Here is a 17762-nt window from a genome sequence, read left to right as displayed (position 1 = left end):
CGCCCATCATCGCACTATTCCATTATTGTCCGACCATAATTAGCCTAACACACGTCTCTGTTCGGTTCTGTCGCAGAAGGTTTTCTCTCTGAGGATTAGGTCAATTTCCATACATGTCAGTTATGGCGATAGAGAGAGCTCAGCGATGGTACAGAAACAATGCGTAGCCAACAACCTATGCGCTGTGTTGTAGAAGGACAGAGGGGGAAGGGAGACTGGATAGGGTACGAGAGTAAGGAGGTGGCGGGCGGTGTTCTCTCGTTCTACCGGATCTTTCATTCTAAGGATAGAGAGAGAGCGCGGGTGACTGGACTGGAGGAGAGGAGCAGCGCACAAGCGAGTGAGCGCTTGAGAGAGAGAGAGAAGGAGGAGGGAGGGCCAAGAGCTATTGTTCATGTTTGCCCATGAACAAAGGACTTATCTGGGTCTGTACGTAAAATCGACTGCAGGCTTGTGTCCACCGACAAGGCCCCATGAGGGATAAAATAACCTATTTCTCATTGTCCGTATTTTCTGGTCCAGTATTCCCGTTATAATATTTGTTGGTTTATTCTAAAAACGTGGGACGTACTACGTTACGACGAACCAGTCAGCCACCGTAGCGTTTTACGCAAGGAGCGTGCTACACGGTAGCTACTCGCCCAGTTCTGTAAACATCATTCTTTGGTTGGGACTTCTCTTGCAGGTAAAGGGTTACATTGGTCAAACGCAAACGTCTATTTATATTATAATCATTTCTAACGTTTTATTAAACAATAAAATATACATTTCTGCAATGTATGTGCATGGCTGTAGTTTGCGCGTATCTTCTGACATTTTTGCTATAACAATTCTAAATGTTAACTGGTTAGCACGTTAGCTAGCCATTTGCCAGAGAAGGTAACTGGAGGCGGCTAGTTGAGCGTTTAGCTGTGTGTTGGGCCTGCTACGTCGCTGTTGTGTGTAGTCAGCGATTTTGTATGGCTTTGTTTTGATTGAAGATGTCCTATCACCGTTTGCTACTGTTGCAGTTACGCCAATTTATCATCAAATGCAGCTACACAATCGATGCATTTTGCAACAATATGTGAACCCCCGGCGTTGGGATGTAGCTTGCTTGTAATGCTAACTACATGGAACATTGTAGTTAGCCAGTTAGCTTGGAGCTAGCTGACTTCTCATGGAGCCACAGCTGATGCTTGTCACTGTTGACAAACACTCCTGTCCTTATACTTGTAGCTGACTACTACTGTCGTACACGCTTTCTTGTAAACAATCTAGCTAGCTATTTAATTTGTTATCAAATTAGAAATACTCAAGCTATCAACTTCGAATGTAGCCATAGTAGGCTAGAGTCTTTGTAGTTTGTGAAATGCTGGTTTTAGAATCTAGAATGACATTTATTTATTATATATTCGTGAAGGTTTAGGCTTTAGTTGTAATCGTGAATTCTCGAATGGAATTCCTCTGAGAATGTTGTGTTTGGCTCCCTGATCTGATGACAGGTCAGATTTACAGTCAGGGAAATCAGATTACCACCACCATCACATCTCAAAGACAGGAAGTTGTCTCTCCTCCCCCCCTGTGTGTGTTGTTGTAGAGAGGGTAATTTGCAGCAGAGGAAGTGTGGCTTGTTGCTGATTTGATTTGGACTGACCCATCGTTTACCACCATGTAAAGGAACGGAGCTAATGGTTCTTTATACACACACACACACACACAGCTAATGGGTTTGTACTGTAGTCTCTTAGCTTGTAATGGAAATAATATTAATTAATTAATGTATTGATTCATTTTGTTGTGATGCAGCTATTATCATAGGGTTATTGGTCTTCCACAGAGTTGGGATATGGCCTAAAAAACATATTTTTTATATACTTATGGCCGATATCTATTATTTTTTAAAAATGTTTTCTCTTAACAAGAGTTGTTGCGCAAATAAAGGTCAATACACTGCATTTTAAACATTCAGCAATAATCTAATGAATTCAGGGCTTGTAAAATGTTTCCTTGGTTAAATATAAGCCTTCCACAACCATACGAACTACTAAAAATGACATTTTTTTGCAATACTCCCTGGCTTTCAAGTCTGTCTATGAAAATGCCCTTTTTGTTACAAATATAACCCGCTCCGTGCACTAATAATGGCCAACTTCTGGTAGAAAATGAACTCATAAATGATCTCTCAAGCACAAGCCCAGGTGCTAGTGAGTAGCCAGCTAATAATTTAGCTCCCGAGGAGCGAAGCGGTCTAAGGCACTGCATCTCAGTGCTAGAGGCGTCACTACAGACCCTGGTTCGATTCCAGGCTGTATCACAACCAGCCATGATTGGGAGTCCCATAGGGCAGGGCACAATTGGCCTGGCGTCATCCGGGTTTGGCTGGGGTGGGCCGTCATTGTAAATAAGAATTTGTTCTTAACTGACTTGCCTAGTTAAATAAAAAAAACTGCTTGCTAACAAGGTGTAACAGTTGAACTGTTATGAATACACCCCCTGTCCGTCTCCATCCGTTGGAACAACAGCCTGTTCATTTTGTTAAGATGTTGAAGTCAAGTGGCTTCCTGGATAAGAATATGCTTATTTCTCAGAATGAGAACAAGTTGCCAAATCCTTATATAATGTTTTTTTTATGCCCCTTGCACTTTTATAAGACTAGACCAGTGCTCCCAACCTTTTACGGTTACTGTGCCACCAACTGAATGTTGCTCTGCCCGGACTACCTGTACCTTTCACCAGTCTGCCTGTGGTCTCATCGGTCTTCTCAAGCTCCCCCTGTGGATAGGCCAGGTACCCCCAGGGGTCCTAGTATCCCCGGATGGGAACCACTAGACGAGACAGCTCGCACATAACAGCATGTGGCTTAAATGCTGCTAGCGGTACGTGGTGCCACGTGACATAGAGGAGGGTGGAGTAGAGGGGTGTGAGAAGGAGACGGGGTAGAGGATGTTTGGGAGAAGGACATGACATAGAGTGGGGGGCAATTCCATGGTAACGCTAAAACTATGTTTTTTCATGTTAAAACATATAACAAACAAAAACCATTGATTTCAAAGTGAAACAATTCTGACTACTTTTTGCAGATAGTATGGTAACAGAAGGAAACAGGGGGAGATTTTACCCTAACTGTGCAGATAGTTTGGTAACAGAAGGAAACAGAGGGCGATTTTACCCTAACTGTGCAGATAGTTTGGTAACAGAAGGAAACAGAGGGAGATTTTACCCTCACTGTGCAGATAGTTTGGTAACAGAAGGAAACAGAGGGAGATTTTACCCTCACTGTGCAGATAGTTTGGTAACAGAAGGAAACAGAGGGAGATTTTACCCTCACTGTGCAGATAGTTTGGTAACAGAAGGAAACAGAGGGAGATTTTACCCTCACTGTGCAGATAGTTTGGTAACAGAAGGAAACAGAGGGAGATTTTACCCTCACTGTGCAGATAGTTTGGTAACAGAAGGAAACTAGATTTTGCATCTGTACAGTTTCTCCTGTAAATATTTTTTATTTACTATGTAAATTGTTCAAACTAGTCACTGTACATAGAGTTGTTCGCTTTGTTAAAGTTTGAAACCAATGTTGTTTTTTGGAGAGGGAGGGAGAGTGCGTGCATGGGGGAGAGAGAGTTTAGGAGGGCACTAGAACAGTCTGCAGCACCCGGCCTCACCCTACTACAATCTGAAGTCAAATGTCTACTGTTTGCTGATGATCTCATGCTTCTGTCACCAAACTATAAAATCAACCTGATAGAGAAGAGGAGGGGTAGGACTGGCTAGATGGTTGTTATAGAGAGGGGAGGGGTAGGACTGGCTAGATGGTTGTTATGATATAGAGAGGAGGAGGGGTAGGACTGGCTAGATGATTGTTGTGATAGAGAGAGGAGGGGTAGGACTGGCTACATGGTTGTTATGATAGAGAGGAGGAGGCGTAGGACTGGCTAGATGGTTGTTATGATAGAGAGAGGAGGGGTAGGACTGGCTAGATGGTTGTTATAGAGAGAGGAGGGGTAGGACTGGCTCGATGGTTGTTATAGAGAGAGGAGGGGTAGGACTGGCTAGATGGTTGTTATAGAGAGAGGAGGAGGGGTAGGACTGGCTAGATGGTTGTTATAGAGAGAGGAGGAGGGGTAGGACTGGCTAGATGGTTGTTATGATAGAGAGGAGGGGTAGGACTGGCTAGATGGTTGTTATGATAGAGAGAGGAGGGTAGGACTGGCTAGATGGTTGTTATAGAGAGAGGAGGGGGTAGGACTGGCTAGATGGTTGTTATAGAGAGAGGAGGGGTAGGACTGGCTAGATGGTTGTTAGAGAGAGGAGGGGTAGGACTGGCTAGATGGTTGTTATAGAGAGAGGAGGGGTAGGACTGGCTAGATGGTTGTTATAGAGAGAGGAGGGGTAGGACTGGCTAGATGGTTGTTATGATAGAGAGGAGGGGTAGGACTGGCTAGATGGTTGTTATGATAGAGAGGAGGAGGGGTTAGGACTGGCTAGATGGTTGTTATAGAGAGAGGAGGGGTAGGACTGGCTAGATGGTTGTTATGATAGAGAGGAGGGGTAGGACTGGCTAGATGGTTGTTATGATAGAGAGGAGGGGTAGGACTGGCTAGATGGTTGTTATGATAGAGAGAGGAGGGGTAGGACTGGCTAGATGGTTGTTATAGAGAGAGGAGGGGTAGGACTGGCTAGATGGTTGTTATAGAGAGAGGAGGGGTAGGACTGGCTAGATGGTTGTTATAGAGAGAGGAGGGGTAGGACTGGCTAGATGGTTGTTATAGAGAGAGGAGGAGGGGTAGGACTGGCTAGATGGTTGTTATGATAGAGAGGAGGGGTAGGACTGGCTAGATGGTTGTTATGATAGAGAGGAGGAGGGGTAGAACTGGCTAGATGGTTGTTATGATAGAGATAGGAGGGGTAGGACTGGCTAGATGGTTGTTATGATAGAGAGAGGAGGGGTAAGACTGGCTAGATGGTTGTTATGATAGAGAGAGGAGGGGTAGGACTGGCTAGATGGTTGTTATAGAGAGAGGAGGGGTAAGACTGGCTAGATGGTTGTTATGATAGAGAGAGGAGGGGTAGGACTGGCTAGATGGTTGTTATAGAGAGAGGAGGGGTAGGACTAGCAAGATGGTTGTTATGATAGAGAGAGGAAGGGTAGGACTGGCTAGATGGTTGTTATAGAGAGAGGAGGGGTAGGACTGGCTAGATGGTTGTTATAGAGAGAGGAGGGGTAGGACTGGCTAGATGGTTGTTATAGAGAGAGGAGGGGTAGGACTGGCTAGATGGTTGTTATAGAGAGAGGAGGGGTAGGACTGGCTACATGGTTGTTATGATATAGAGAGGAGGAGGGGTAGGACTGGCTAGATGGTTGTTATGATAGAGAGAGGAAGGGTAGGACTGGCTAGATGGTTGTTATAGAGAGAGGAGGGGTAGGACTGGCTAGATGGTTGTTATGATAGAGAACGGAGGAGGGGTAGGACTGGCTAGATGGTTGTTATGATAGAGAGAGGAGGAGGGGTAGGACTGGCTAGATGGTTGTTAGAGAGAGGAGGGGTAGGACTGGCTAGATGGTTGTTATGATAGAGAACGGAGGAGGGGTAGGACTGGCTAGATGGTTGTTATGATAGAGAGAGGAGGAGGGGGTAGGACTGGCTAGATGGTTGTTAGAGAGAGGAGGGGTAGGACTGGCTAGATGGTTGTTATAGAGAGAGGAGGGGTAGGACTGGCTAGATGGTTGTTATGATAGAGAACGGAGGAGGGGTAGGACTGGCTAGATGGTTGTTATAGAGAGAGGAGGGTAGGACTGGCTAGATGGTTGTTATGATATAGAGAGGAGGAGGGGTAGGACTGGCTAGATGGTTGTTAGAGAGAGGAGGGGTAGGACTGGCTAGATGGTTGTTATAGAGAGAGGAGGGTAGGACTGGCTCGATGGTTGTTATAGAGAGATGAGGGGTAGGACTGGCTAGATGGTTGTTATAGAGAGAGGAGGGTAGGACTGGCTAGATGGTTGTTATAGAGAGAGGAGGAGGGGTAGGACTGGCTAGATGGTTGTTATGATAGAGAGGAGGAGGGGTAGAACTGGCTAGATGGTTGTTATGATAGAGATAGGAGGGGTAGGACTGGCTAGATGGTTGTTATGATAGAGAGAGGAGGGGTAGGACTGGCTCGATGGTTGTTATAGAGAGATGAGGGGTAGGACTGGCTAGATGGTTGTTATAGAGAGAGGAGGGGTAGGACTGGCTAGATGGTTGTTATGATAGAGAACGGAGGAGGGGTAGGACTGGCTAGATGGTTGTTATAGAGAGAGGAGGGGTAGGACTGGCTAGATGGTTGTTATGATATAGAGAGGAGGAGGGGTAGGACTGGCTAGATGGTTGTTAGAGAGAGGAGGGGTAGGACTGGCTAGATGGTTGTTATAGAGAGAGGAGGGGTAGGACTGGCTCGATGGTTGTTATAGAGAGATGAGGGTAGGACTGGCTAGATGGTTGTTATAGAGAGAGGAGGGTAGGACTGGCTAGATGGTTGGTATAGAGAGAGGAGGGGTAGGACTGGCTCGATGGTTGTTATAGAGAGATGAGGGGTAGGACTGGCTAGATGGTTGTTATAGAGAGAGGAGGGGTAGGACTGGCTAGATGGTTGTTATAGAGAGATGAGGGGTAGGACTGGCTAGATGGTTGTTATAGAGAGAGGAGGGGTAGGACTGGCTAGATGGTTGTTATAGAGAGAGGAGGTGTAGGACTGGCAAGATGGTTGTTATGATAGAGAGGAGGGGTAGGACTGGCTAGATGGTTGTTATGATAGAGAGGAGGGGTAGGACTGGCTAGATGGTTGTTATGATAGAGAGGAGGGGTAGGACTGGCTAGATGGTTGTTATAGAGAGATGAGGGGTAAGACTGGCTAGATGGTTGTTATAGAGAGAGGAGGGGTAGGACTGGCTAGATGGTTGTTATGATAGAGAGAGGAGGGGTAGGACTGGCTAGATGGTTGTTATGATAGAGAAAGGAGGGGTAGGACTGGCTAGATGGTTGTTATAGAGAGAGGAGGAAGGGTAGGACTGGCTAGATGGTTGTTATAGAGAGAGGAGGGGTAGGACTGGCTAGATGGTTGTTATAGAGAGAGGAGGGGTAGGACTGGCTAGATGGTTGTTATAGAGAGAGGAGGAAGGGTAGGACTGGCTAGATGGTTGTTATGATAGAGAGAGGAGGGGTAGGACTGGCTAGATGGTTGTTATGATAGAGAGGAGGGGTAGGACTGGCTAGATGGTTGTTATGATAGAGTGAGGGTTAGAATGTGTAAGGGGTCAGTTTAGGGGCGTAGAAGAAGGGGTGGCTGTGATGGGAGAGGGGATACAGTGTAGAGGCCGTGTGTGTACAAGAGTTATTGGTTTAGGGAAATTGTTGTCCTGCACCTTTATGTTAGGAAAAGTGTGTGTGTGTGTGTGTGTGTGTGTGTGTGTGGTGTGGCTGCTTACCTGTGAATGGGTGCAGCCATGTGAAAGTAGGGCAGAACTGGTCGTCCCTACTAGTGTCCACACACACACTGATCACTTAAAGATGCAGTATGAAGATGTCGTTCTGCCATTTCCTGGTCGATAGAATTCTACTAGTTCTTCATTTCAGTTCATGTGACAAATGAAGCAGGTGTCTTGTGGAGACTTATTGTACCATGTAAACAGCTGTGAAATTCCCCTTTCAAGCCGGTGTACAACCCCGAAAGTAAAGTCGTAAACAAATGTCGTCTGGTTGCCCAGGAAGTGACACATTTCGACTGGAACTATAATAACTCATCACGTGTTCTGTACGTCGGCTCCTTATTCAGCCGTTACAGTTGTCATGCTCTCTGTCTTTCAGGCTGTTCCTCCAAGTCATTCAGTTGTCATGCTCTCTGTCTTTCAGGCTGTTCCTCCAAGTCATTCAGTGGTCATGCTCTCTGTCTTTCAGGCTGTTCCTCCAAGTCATTCAGTGGTCATGCTCTCTGTCTTTCAGGCTGTTCCTCCAAGTCATTCAGTGGTCATGCTCTCTGTCTTTCAGGCTGTTCCTCCAAGTCATTCAGTTGTCATGCTCTCTGTCTTTCAGGCTGTTCCTCCAAGTCATTCAGTGGTCATGCTCTCTGTCTTTCAGGCTGTTCCTCCAAGTCATTCAGTTGTCATGCTCTCTGTCTTTCAGGCTGTTCCTCCAAGTCATTCAGTGGTCATGCTCTCTGTCTTTCAGGCTGTTCCTCCAAGTCATTCAGTGGTCATGCTCTCTGTCTTTCAGGCTGTTCCTCCAAGTCATACAGTTGTCATGCTCTCTGTCTTTCAGGCTGTTCCTCCAAGTCATTCAAGCTGTACTCTCCAAAGGAGCCCCCAACGGCAGCTCCTTCCCCCGTTCCACCCCGGCACCATGCTGGACAGAGACCTGGGGTCAGTAGGATGCACACACACCTGACCCGTTGTTGCATTCTGTGTGTCATTTATGTAGTGCGTGTGTGTGTGTCTTTCTGAGTCGGGGTGAGCGGTTAGCTCCTCCCCCGAGATGGATTGTTACAGGAAGCCCTGCTAGCTCGTCCAGATCTCAGGGTGATGTGTGTGTGTGTGTGTGTGTTTGGGGGGGGGGGTACATGTCTAGGCTAACTGTCTCATCTGGTTCTTACAGATAACAGGCAACAGTTACAATTCACATTTTGTGTGTATTAATCTAGATGTTTCCTTGACAGTTTGTTTTCTCTCTCTGCAGCCCAACCCCCATGTACCCCCCCTCATACCTGGAGCCTGGAATAGGGTAAGACTTACAGTTTCTAGTCTGGATGTTTCTGGTCTAGATATCACAGACCTGCATCCATTTCTGCTACCGTCTGCGTTTTTAGTGGATTGAAATATGTGCCTGTACTCAGTTTAGGTTCCAGTAGATTTTACTGTTGAAGTGGGAAGTTTACATACACTGAGGTTGGAGTCATTAAAACTGGTTTTTCAACCACAAATTTCTTGTTAACAAACTGTAGTTTTGGCAAATCTACTTTGTGCGTGACAAAAGTTAATTTTCCAACAATTGTTTACAGACAGATTATTTCACTTATAGTTCACTGTATCACAATTCCAGTGGGTCAGAAGTTTACATACACTAAGTTGACTGTGCATTTAAACAGCTTGGAAAATTCCAGAAAATGATGTCATGGCTTTAGAAGCTTCTGATAGGCTAATTGACATAATTTGAGTCAATAGGAGGTGTACCTGTGGATGTATTTGAAGGCCTACCTTCAAACTCAGTGCCTCTTTGCTTGACATCATGGGGAAATCAAAGACCATCAAGACCTCAGAAAAATAATTGTAGACCTCCACAAGTCTGGTTCATCCTTGGGAGCAATTTCCAACCGCCTGAAGGTACCACGTTCATCTGTACAAACAATAGTACACAAGTATAAACACCATGGGACCACACAGCCGTCATACCGCTCAGGAAGGAGATGCATTCTGTCTCCTAGAGATGAACGTACTTTGGTGTGAAAAGTGCAAATCAATCCCAGAACAACAGCAAAGGACCTTGTGAAGATGCTGGAGGAAACAGGTCCAAAAGTATCTATATCCACAGTAAAACAAGTCCTATATCGACATAACCTGAAAGGCCGCTCAGCAAGGAAGAAGCCACTGTTCCAAAACTGCCATATAAAAGCCAGACTACGGTTTGCAACTGCACATGGGGACAAAGATTGTATGTCCTCTGGTCTGATGAAACAAATAGAACTGTTTGGCCATAATGACCATCGTTATGTTTGGAGGAAAAAGGGGGAGGCTTGCAAGCCGAAGAACCCCATCTCAATCGTAAAGCACGGGGGTGGCAGCATCATGTTGTGGGGTGCTTTGCTGCAGGAGGGACTGGTGCATGTCACAAAATAGATGGCATCATGAGGAGGAAAATTATGTGGATATATTGAAGCTACATCTAAAGCTTGGTCACAAATGGGTCTTCCAAATGGACAATGATCCCAAGCATACTTCCAAAGTTGTGGCAAAATGGCTTAAGGACAACAAAGTCAAGGTATTGGAGTGACCATCACAAAGCCCTGACCTCAAACCTATAGAGAATTTGTGGGCAGAACTGAAAAAGCGTGTGTGAGCAAGGAGGCCTACAAACCTGACTCCGTTACACCAGCTATGTCAGGAGGAATGGGACAATATTCACCCAACTTATTGTGGGAAGCTTGTGGAAGGCTACCCGAAACGTTTGACCCAAGTGAAACAATTTAAAGGCAATGCTACCAAATACTAATTGAGTGCATGTAAACGTCTGACCCACTGGGAATGTGATGAAAGAAATAAAAGCTGAAATAAATAATTCTCTCTACTATTATTCTGACATTTCACATTCTTAAAATAAAGTGGTGATCCTAACTGACCTAAAACAGAGAATTCTTACTAGGATAAATGTCAGGAATTGTGAAAAACTGAGTTTAAATGTATTTGGCTAAGGTGTATGTAAACTTCCGACTTCAACTGTATATTTGGTGCGGTTAAAGCCAGTTTTCTATAAGAGGCGCCGTTACTTGGCCCAAGTCCATCTAACCTTTCCTGTCTGTCTCAGGAGACACACACCATACGGGAACCAGACAGACTACAGGATATTTGAGCTCAACAAACGACTACAGAACTGGACGGAGGTAGAATGGAGCTGAACGCTAACTTCATCTCTCTGCCCGTCTGTCTGTCTGCCCGTCTGTCTGTCTGCCCGTCTATCTGTCTGCCCGTCTATCTGTCTGCCCGTCTATCTGTCTGCCCGTCTATCTGTCTGCACCTCTGTCTGTATGTCTGTCTGCCCGTTTATCTGTCTGCACGTCTGTCTGTTTGCACGTCTGTCTGTCTGCACGTCTGTCTGTCTGTCTGCCCGTCTTCCTGTCTGCATGTCTGTCTGTCTGCATGTCTATCTGTCTGCCCGTCTGTCTGCCCGTTTGTCTGTCTGCCCGTTTGTCTGTCTGCCCGTCTGTCTGTCTGCCCGTCTGTCTGCACATCTGTCTGTCTGCCCGTCTGTCTGCCCGTCTGTCTGCCCGTCTGTCTGTCTGCCCGTCTGTCGGTCTGCCCGTCTGTCTGTCTGCCCGTCTGTCTGTCTGCCCGTCTGCATGTCTGTCTGCCCGTCTATCTGTCAGCACGTCTGCATGTCTGTCTGTCTGCACGTCTGTCTGTCTGCCCGTCTGTCTGTCTGCCCGTCTGTCTGTCTGCCCGTCTATCTGTCTGCCCGTCTATCTGTCTGCACGTCTGTCTGTCTGCCCGTCTGTCTGTCTGCACGTCTGTCTGCCTGTCTGTCTATCATTCTTCTTCCCCCTCGTTCTCACGTCATTTTACTAAGACTACCATACTGAATACTGTGCTAACTCCCCCTCTCCTCTCTCCAGCACTGTGATAATCTGTGGTAGGATGCATTCACTACAGAGTTATTTTTTTTAGTACCTACTAGGCTGATTTTAACATGTTGCTAACTATTCCCCTCTCTCTCCTTTCTCCATATCTCTCTCTCTCTCCCTCTCCCTATCCCTCTCTCTCTCTCCCTCTCCCTATCCCTCTCTCTCTCTTTCTCTCCCTCTCCCTCTCTCTCTCTCCCTCTCCCTATCCCTCTCTCTCTCTTTCTCTCCCTCTCCCTATCCCTCTCTCTCTCTCCCTCTCCCTCTCCCTCTCTCCCTCTCTCTCTCTTTCTCTCCCTCTCCCTATCCCTCTCTCTCTCTCCCTCTCCCTATCCCTCTCTCTCTCTTTCTCTCCCTCTCCCTATCCCTCTCTCTCTCCCTCTCCCTATCCCCTCTCTCTCTCTCCCTCTCCCTATCCCTCTCTCTCTCTCCCTCTCCCTATCCCTCTCTCTCTCTCTCTCTCTCTCCCTATCCCTCTCTCTCTCTCCCTCTCCCTATCCTCTCTCTCTCTCTCTCTCTCCCTATCCCTATCCCCTCTCTCTCTCCCTCTCCCTATCCCTCTCTCTCTCTCCCTCTCTCTCTCTCTCTCTCCCTCTCCCTATCCCTCTCTCTCTCTCCCTCTCCCTATCCCTCTCTCTCTCTCTCTCCCTATCCCTATCCCTCTCTCTCTCTTTCTCTCCTCTCTCTAGGAATGTGATAATCTGTGGTGGGATGCATTCACTACAGAGTTCTTTGAGGACGATGCCATGTTGACCATAACCTTCTGTCTGGAGGATGGGCCCAAGAGATACAGTAAGAACACACACACACACACACACACAGAGACGGACACAGAGACAGTTGTTGTTGTTTTCTCTGCGTCCTGTTATTAGATTCAAATGTTTTAGGTCACATGACTAACAGGGAAATGCTTCATAGACAACAGGTGTAGACTACCAGGGAAATGCTTCATAGACAACAGGTGTAGACTACCAGGGAAATGCTTCATAGACAACAGGTGTAGACTAACAGGGAAATGCTTCATAGACAACAGGTGTAGACTAACAGGGAAATTATTTCCAACACTGCATAGTTAGAGATGAAAGAAAAAAAATATTGAAATTGTGACACGAGGAAGAAATCCACAGTGAAAATAACATGGTTATGTACAGGAAGTACCAGTACTGAGTTGTTGTGCAGGGATATGAGGTAATAACATGGTTATATACAGTGAGTACCAGTACTGAGTCAATGTGCAGGGATATGAGGTAATAACATGGTTATATACAGTGAGTACCAGTACTGAGTCATTGTGCAGGGCTATGAGATAATAACATGGTTATATACAGTGAGTACCAGTACTGAGCCAATGTGCAGGGATATGAGGTAATAACATGGTTATATACTGTGAGTACCCGTACTGAGTCATTGTGTAGGGATATGAGGTAATAACATGGTTATATACAGTGAGTACCAGTACTGAGTCATTGTGCAGGGCTATGAGGTAATAACATGGTTATATACAGTGAGTACCCGTACTGAGTCATTGTGCAGGGCTATGAGGTAATTGAGGTAGCTATATACTGTACATATAGGTAGGGCTGAAGTGACTCGGCAACAGGATAGATAACAGACAGTAGCAGCAGCTTTGGTAGCGAGTATGAAAGTGTGCTGTGTGTGTGTGTGTTTGGGTGAGTGTGTGTGTGGGAATATATAGTGTGTGTTGGAGTGGAAGTATGTGTGGTGTCATTATGCGTGTGTGTGTGTGTGTGTGTTTGGGTGAGTGTGTGTGTGTGTGTGTTTGATTGGGTGAGTGAGTGTGTGTGTGTGTTTGTTGGGGTGAGTGTGTGTGCATAGTCAATGCAAAAGAGTTAGTGCCAAAAAGTCATGATTGTAGTCTGTTTTGTAATGAATACGGCCAGTTTCCTGGACACAGACGAAGCCTGGATCCTCCGTTGATCTGGCTGATTGGTTCAGGACCAGGGATAATGTGTGTCTGGGAAACCACCCTATGAGACTCTGTTGTTGTGTACTTACGCTCCACTGTTCTTCTGCTTCCTGTCTCCTCCTCCTCCTCCGCAGCGATTGGCCGGACGTTGATCCCGCGGTACTTCCGGAGTATATTCGAGGGGGGCGCCACCGACCTCTACTACGTGTTGAAGCACCCCAAAGAGTCCTTCCACAACAACTTCGTCTCGCTGGACTGTGACCAGTGTACCATGGTTACGCAGAACGGAAAACCCATGTTCACACAGGTGTGTGTGTGTGTGCGTAGGCTATGTCTTTCCTGCGGACACTATTGTAAACATGAGGGAGATTCCTAACATCAAAATCTGCATTTATAACTCAACTGAAGGAGTTCAGTGCATCTTCTATGTGAAAGTCTACACATGTAAGTCATGCTAGGATTCGGCACATAGTTGCTGGTGAATTGCTATCTTTGCGCGCAACAAATATTCGGAACATAACTTTCGTGATCTCCTTTTGTAGAAAGTGCAACGCTGACCTCTGACCCCTCTAGGTGTGTGTGGAGGGTCGTCTGTACCTGGAGTTCATGTTTGACGACATGATGAGGATCAAGACGTGGCACTTCAGCATCCGACAGCACCGTGAACTGATACCACGCAGTATACTGGCCATGCACGTGAGTTAAACACATTCACCTGTTGTCTAATAGCGATGGGAGACAGATCAATACATGGTGACCTCTCGCACCCCTGACCTCTCGCACCCCTGACCTCTCGCACCCTGACCTCTCGCACCCCTGACCTCTCGCACCCCTGACCTCTCGCACCCCTGACCTCTCGCACCCCTGACCTCTCGCACCCCTGACCTCTCGCACACCTGACCTCTCGCACCCCTGACCTCTCGCACCCCTGACCTCTCGAACCCCTGACCTCTCGGACCCCTGACCTCTCGGAACCCTGACTTCTCGGAACCCTGACTTCTCGGAACCCTGACCTCTCGGAACCCTGACCTCTCGGACCCCTGACCTCTTCAACCCCTGACCTCTCGCACCCCTGACCTCTCGCACCCCTGACCTCTCGCACCCCTGACCTCTCGCACCCCTGACCTCTCGGACCCCTGACCTCTCGGACCCCTGACCTCTCGGACCCCTGACGACTCGGACCCCTGATCTCTCAAACCTCTGACCTCTAACCCTACAGGCCCAGGACCCCCAGATGTTAGACCAGCTGTCTAAGAACATCACCAGATGTGGACTGTCGAACTCCACCCTCAACTACCTCCGAGTGAGTACACACAAATATCAACAACAACAAATGCAGATCCCTACCTCCCAGGGAGTACACACAAACATCAACAACAACACATAGATCACTACCTCCCAGTGAGTACACACAAACATCAACAACAACAACACATAGATCACTACCTCCCAGTGAGTACACACAAACATCAACAACACATAGATCACTACCTCCCAGTGAGTACACAAAAACATCAACAACAACAAACGTAGAACCCTACCTCTCAGTGAGTACACACAAACATCAACAACAACAAACGTAGAACCCTACCTCTCAGTGAGTACACACAAACATCAACAACAACAACACATAGATCACTACCTCCCAGTGAGTACACACAAACATCAACAACAACATAAATGACTGTGAGGTTAAAGTGCAAACAAACTGTCAGCGTTCATTTAAGGGTATGTTCATCCATATCGGGTGAACCGTCTAGAAATTACAGCACTTTTTCTACGTAGTAGTAGTAGTTTAACATAGTACTAATATGTATAGTGGTAGTTTAACATAGTACTGATAGGTAGGGTAGTACAGGGTACTAATATGTATAGTGGTAGTTTAACATAGTACTGATAGGTAGGGTAGTAGTTTAACATAGTACTGATAGGTATAGTAGTAGTTTAACATAGTACTGATAGGTAGGGTAGTAGTTTTAACATAGTACTGATAGGTATAGTAGTAGTTTAATATAGTACTGATAGGTAGGGTAGTAGTTTTAACATAGTACTGATAGGTATAGTAGTAGTTTAATATAGTACTGATAGGTAGGGTAGTACATAGTACTGATAGGTATAGTAGTAGTTTAACATAGTACTGATAGGTATAGTAGTAGTTTAACATAGTACTGATAGGTAGGGTAGTAGTTTTAACATAGTACTGATAGGTATAGTAGTAGTTTAATATAGTACTGATAGGTAGGGTAGTACATAGTACTGATAGGTAGGGTAGTACATAGTACTGATAGGTATAGTAGTAGTTTAACATAGTACTGATAGGTAGGGTAGTAGTTTTAACATAGTACTGATAGGTATAGTAGTAGTTTAATATAGTACTGATAGGTAGGGTAGTAGTTTTAACATAGTACTAATATGTATAGTGGTAGTTTAACATAGTACTGATAGGTAGGGTAGTAGTTTTAACATAGTACTGATAGGTATAGTAGTAGTTTAATATAGTACTGATAGGTAGGGTAGTACATAGTACTGATAGGTAGGGTAGTACATAGTACTGATAGGTATAGTAGTAGTTTAACATAGTACTGATAGGTAGGGTAGTACATAGTACTGATAGGTAGGGTAGTACATAGTACTGATAGGTAGGGTAGTACATAGTACTGATAGGTATAGTAGTAGTTTAACATAGTACTGATAGGTAGGGTAGTACATAGTACTGATAGGTAGGGTAGTACATAGTACTGATAGGTAGGGTAGTACATAGTACTGATAGGTAGGGTAGTAGTTTAACATAGTACTGATAGGTAGGGTAGTAGTTTAACATAGTACTGATAGGTATAGTAGTAGTTTAACATAGTACTGATAGGTAGGGTAGTACATAGTACTGATAGGTATAGTAGTAGTTTAACATAGTACTGATAGGTAGGGTAGTACATAGTACTGATAGGTATAGTAGTAGTTTAATATAGTACTGATAGGTAGGGTAGTACATAGTACTGATAGGTAGGGTAGTACATAGTACTGATAGGTAGGGTAGTACATAGTACTGATAGGTAGGGTAGTACATAGTACTGATAGGTAGGGTAGTACATAGTACTGATAGGTAGGGTAGTAGTTTAACATAGTACTGATAGGTAGGGTAGTAGTTTAACATAGTACTGATAGGTATAGTAGTAGTTTAACATAGTACTGATAGGTAGGGTAGTTTAACATAGTACTGATAGGTAGGGTAGTACATAGTACTGATAGGTATAGTAGTAGTTTAATATAGTACTGATAGGTAGGGTAGTACATAGTACTGATAGGTAGGGTAGTACATAGTACTGATAGGTAGGGTAGTACATAGTACTGATAGGTATAGTAGTAGTTTAACATAGTACTGATAGGTATAGTAGTAGTTTAACATAGTACTGATAGGTAGGGTAGTACATAGTACTGATAGGTAGGGTAGTACATAGTACTGATAGGTATAGTAGTAGTTTAACATAGTACTGATAGGTAGGGTAGTAGTTTAACATAGTACTGATAGGTAGGGTAGTACATAGTACTGATAGGTAGGGTAGTACATAGTACTGATAGGTATAGTAGAAGTTTAACATAGTACTGATAGGTATAGTAGTAGTTTAACATAGTACTGATAGGTAGGGTAGTACATAGTACTGATAGGTAGGGTAGTACATAGTACTGATAGGTAGGGTAGTACATAGTACTGATAGGTATAGTAGTAGTTTAACAGTACTGATAGGTAGGGTAGTACATAGTACTGATAGGTAGGGTAGTAGTTTAACATAGTACTGATAGGTATAGTAGTAGTTTAACATAGTACTGATAGGTAGGGTAGTACATAGTACTGATAGGTAGGGTAGTACATAGTACTGATAGGTAGGGTAGTACATAGTACTGATAGGTATAGTAGTAGTTTAACAGTACTGATAGGTAGGGTAGTACATAGTACTGATAGGTATAGTAGTAGTTTAACATAGTACTGATAGGTAGGGTAGTAGTTTTAACATAGTACTGATAGGTATAGTAGTAGTTTAATATAGTACTGATAGGTAGGGTAGTACATAGTACTGATAGGTAGGGTAGTACATAGTACTGATAGGTATAGTAGTAGTTTAACATAGTACTGATAGGTAGGGTAGTAGTTTTAACATAGTACTGATAGGTATAGTAGTAGTTTAATATAGTACTGATAGGTAGGGTAGTAGTTTTAACATAGTACTAATATGTATAGTGGTAGTTTAACATAGTACTGATAGGTAGGGTAGTAGTTTTAACATAGTACTGATAGGTATAGTAGTAGTTTAATATAGTACTGATAGGTAGGGTAGTACATAGTACTGATAGGTAGGGTAGTACATAGTACTGATAGGTATAGTAGTAGTTTAACATAGTACTGATAGGTAGGGTAGTACATAGTACTGATAGGTAGGGTAGTACATAGTACTGATAGGTAGGGTAGTACATAGTACTGATAGGTATAGTAGTAGTTTAA

At 44.8% G+C, this 17762-nt stretch overlaps 1 protein-coding gene across 1 annotated transcript in view; it reads left to right on the top strand.

The window, feature by feature from the left end:
* ldb1b (LIM-domain binding 1b) overlaps positions 1-17762 on the top strand; it is a 58358-nt gene that overhangs the window by 25513 nt on the left and 15083 nt on the right. Inside the window, 8 exon segments of the mRNA XM_064960710.1 lie at positions 8274-8322; positions 8324-8374; positions 8688-8732; positions 10530-10605; positions 12030-12132; positions 13402-13574; positions 13841-13963; positions 14487-14570. Coding sequence (XP_064816782.1) covers positions 8274-8322; positions 8324-8374; positions 8688-8732; positions 10530-10605; positions 12030-12132; positions 13402-13574; positions 13841-13963; positions 14487-14570 — 704 coding nt within the window.

The sequence above is a fragment of the Oncorhynchus masou genome, chromosome 5, assembly GCF_036934945.1.
Source record: "Oncorhynchus masou masou isolate Uvic2021 chromosome 5, UVic_Omas_1.1, whole genome shotgun sequence".
Lineage (NCBI taxonomy): Eukaryota > Metazoa > Chordata > Actinopteri > Salmoniformes > Salmonidae > Oncorhynchus > Oncorhynchus masou.
This window is presented reverse-complemented; position numbering and strand designations above follow the sequence as displayed.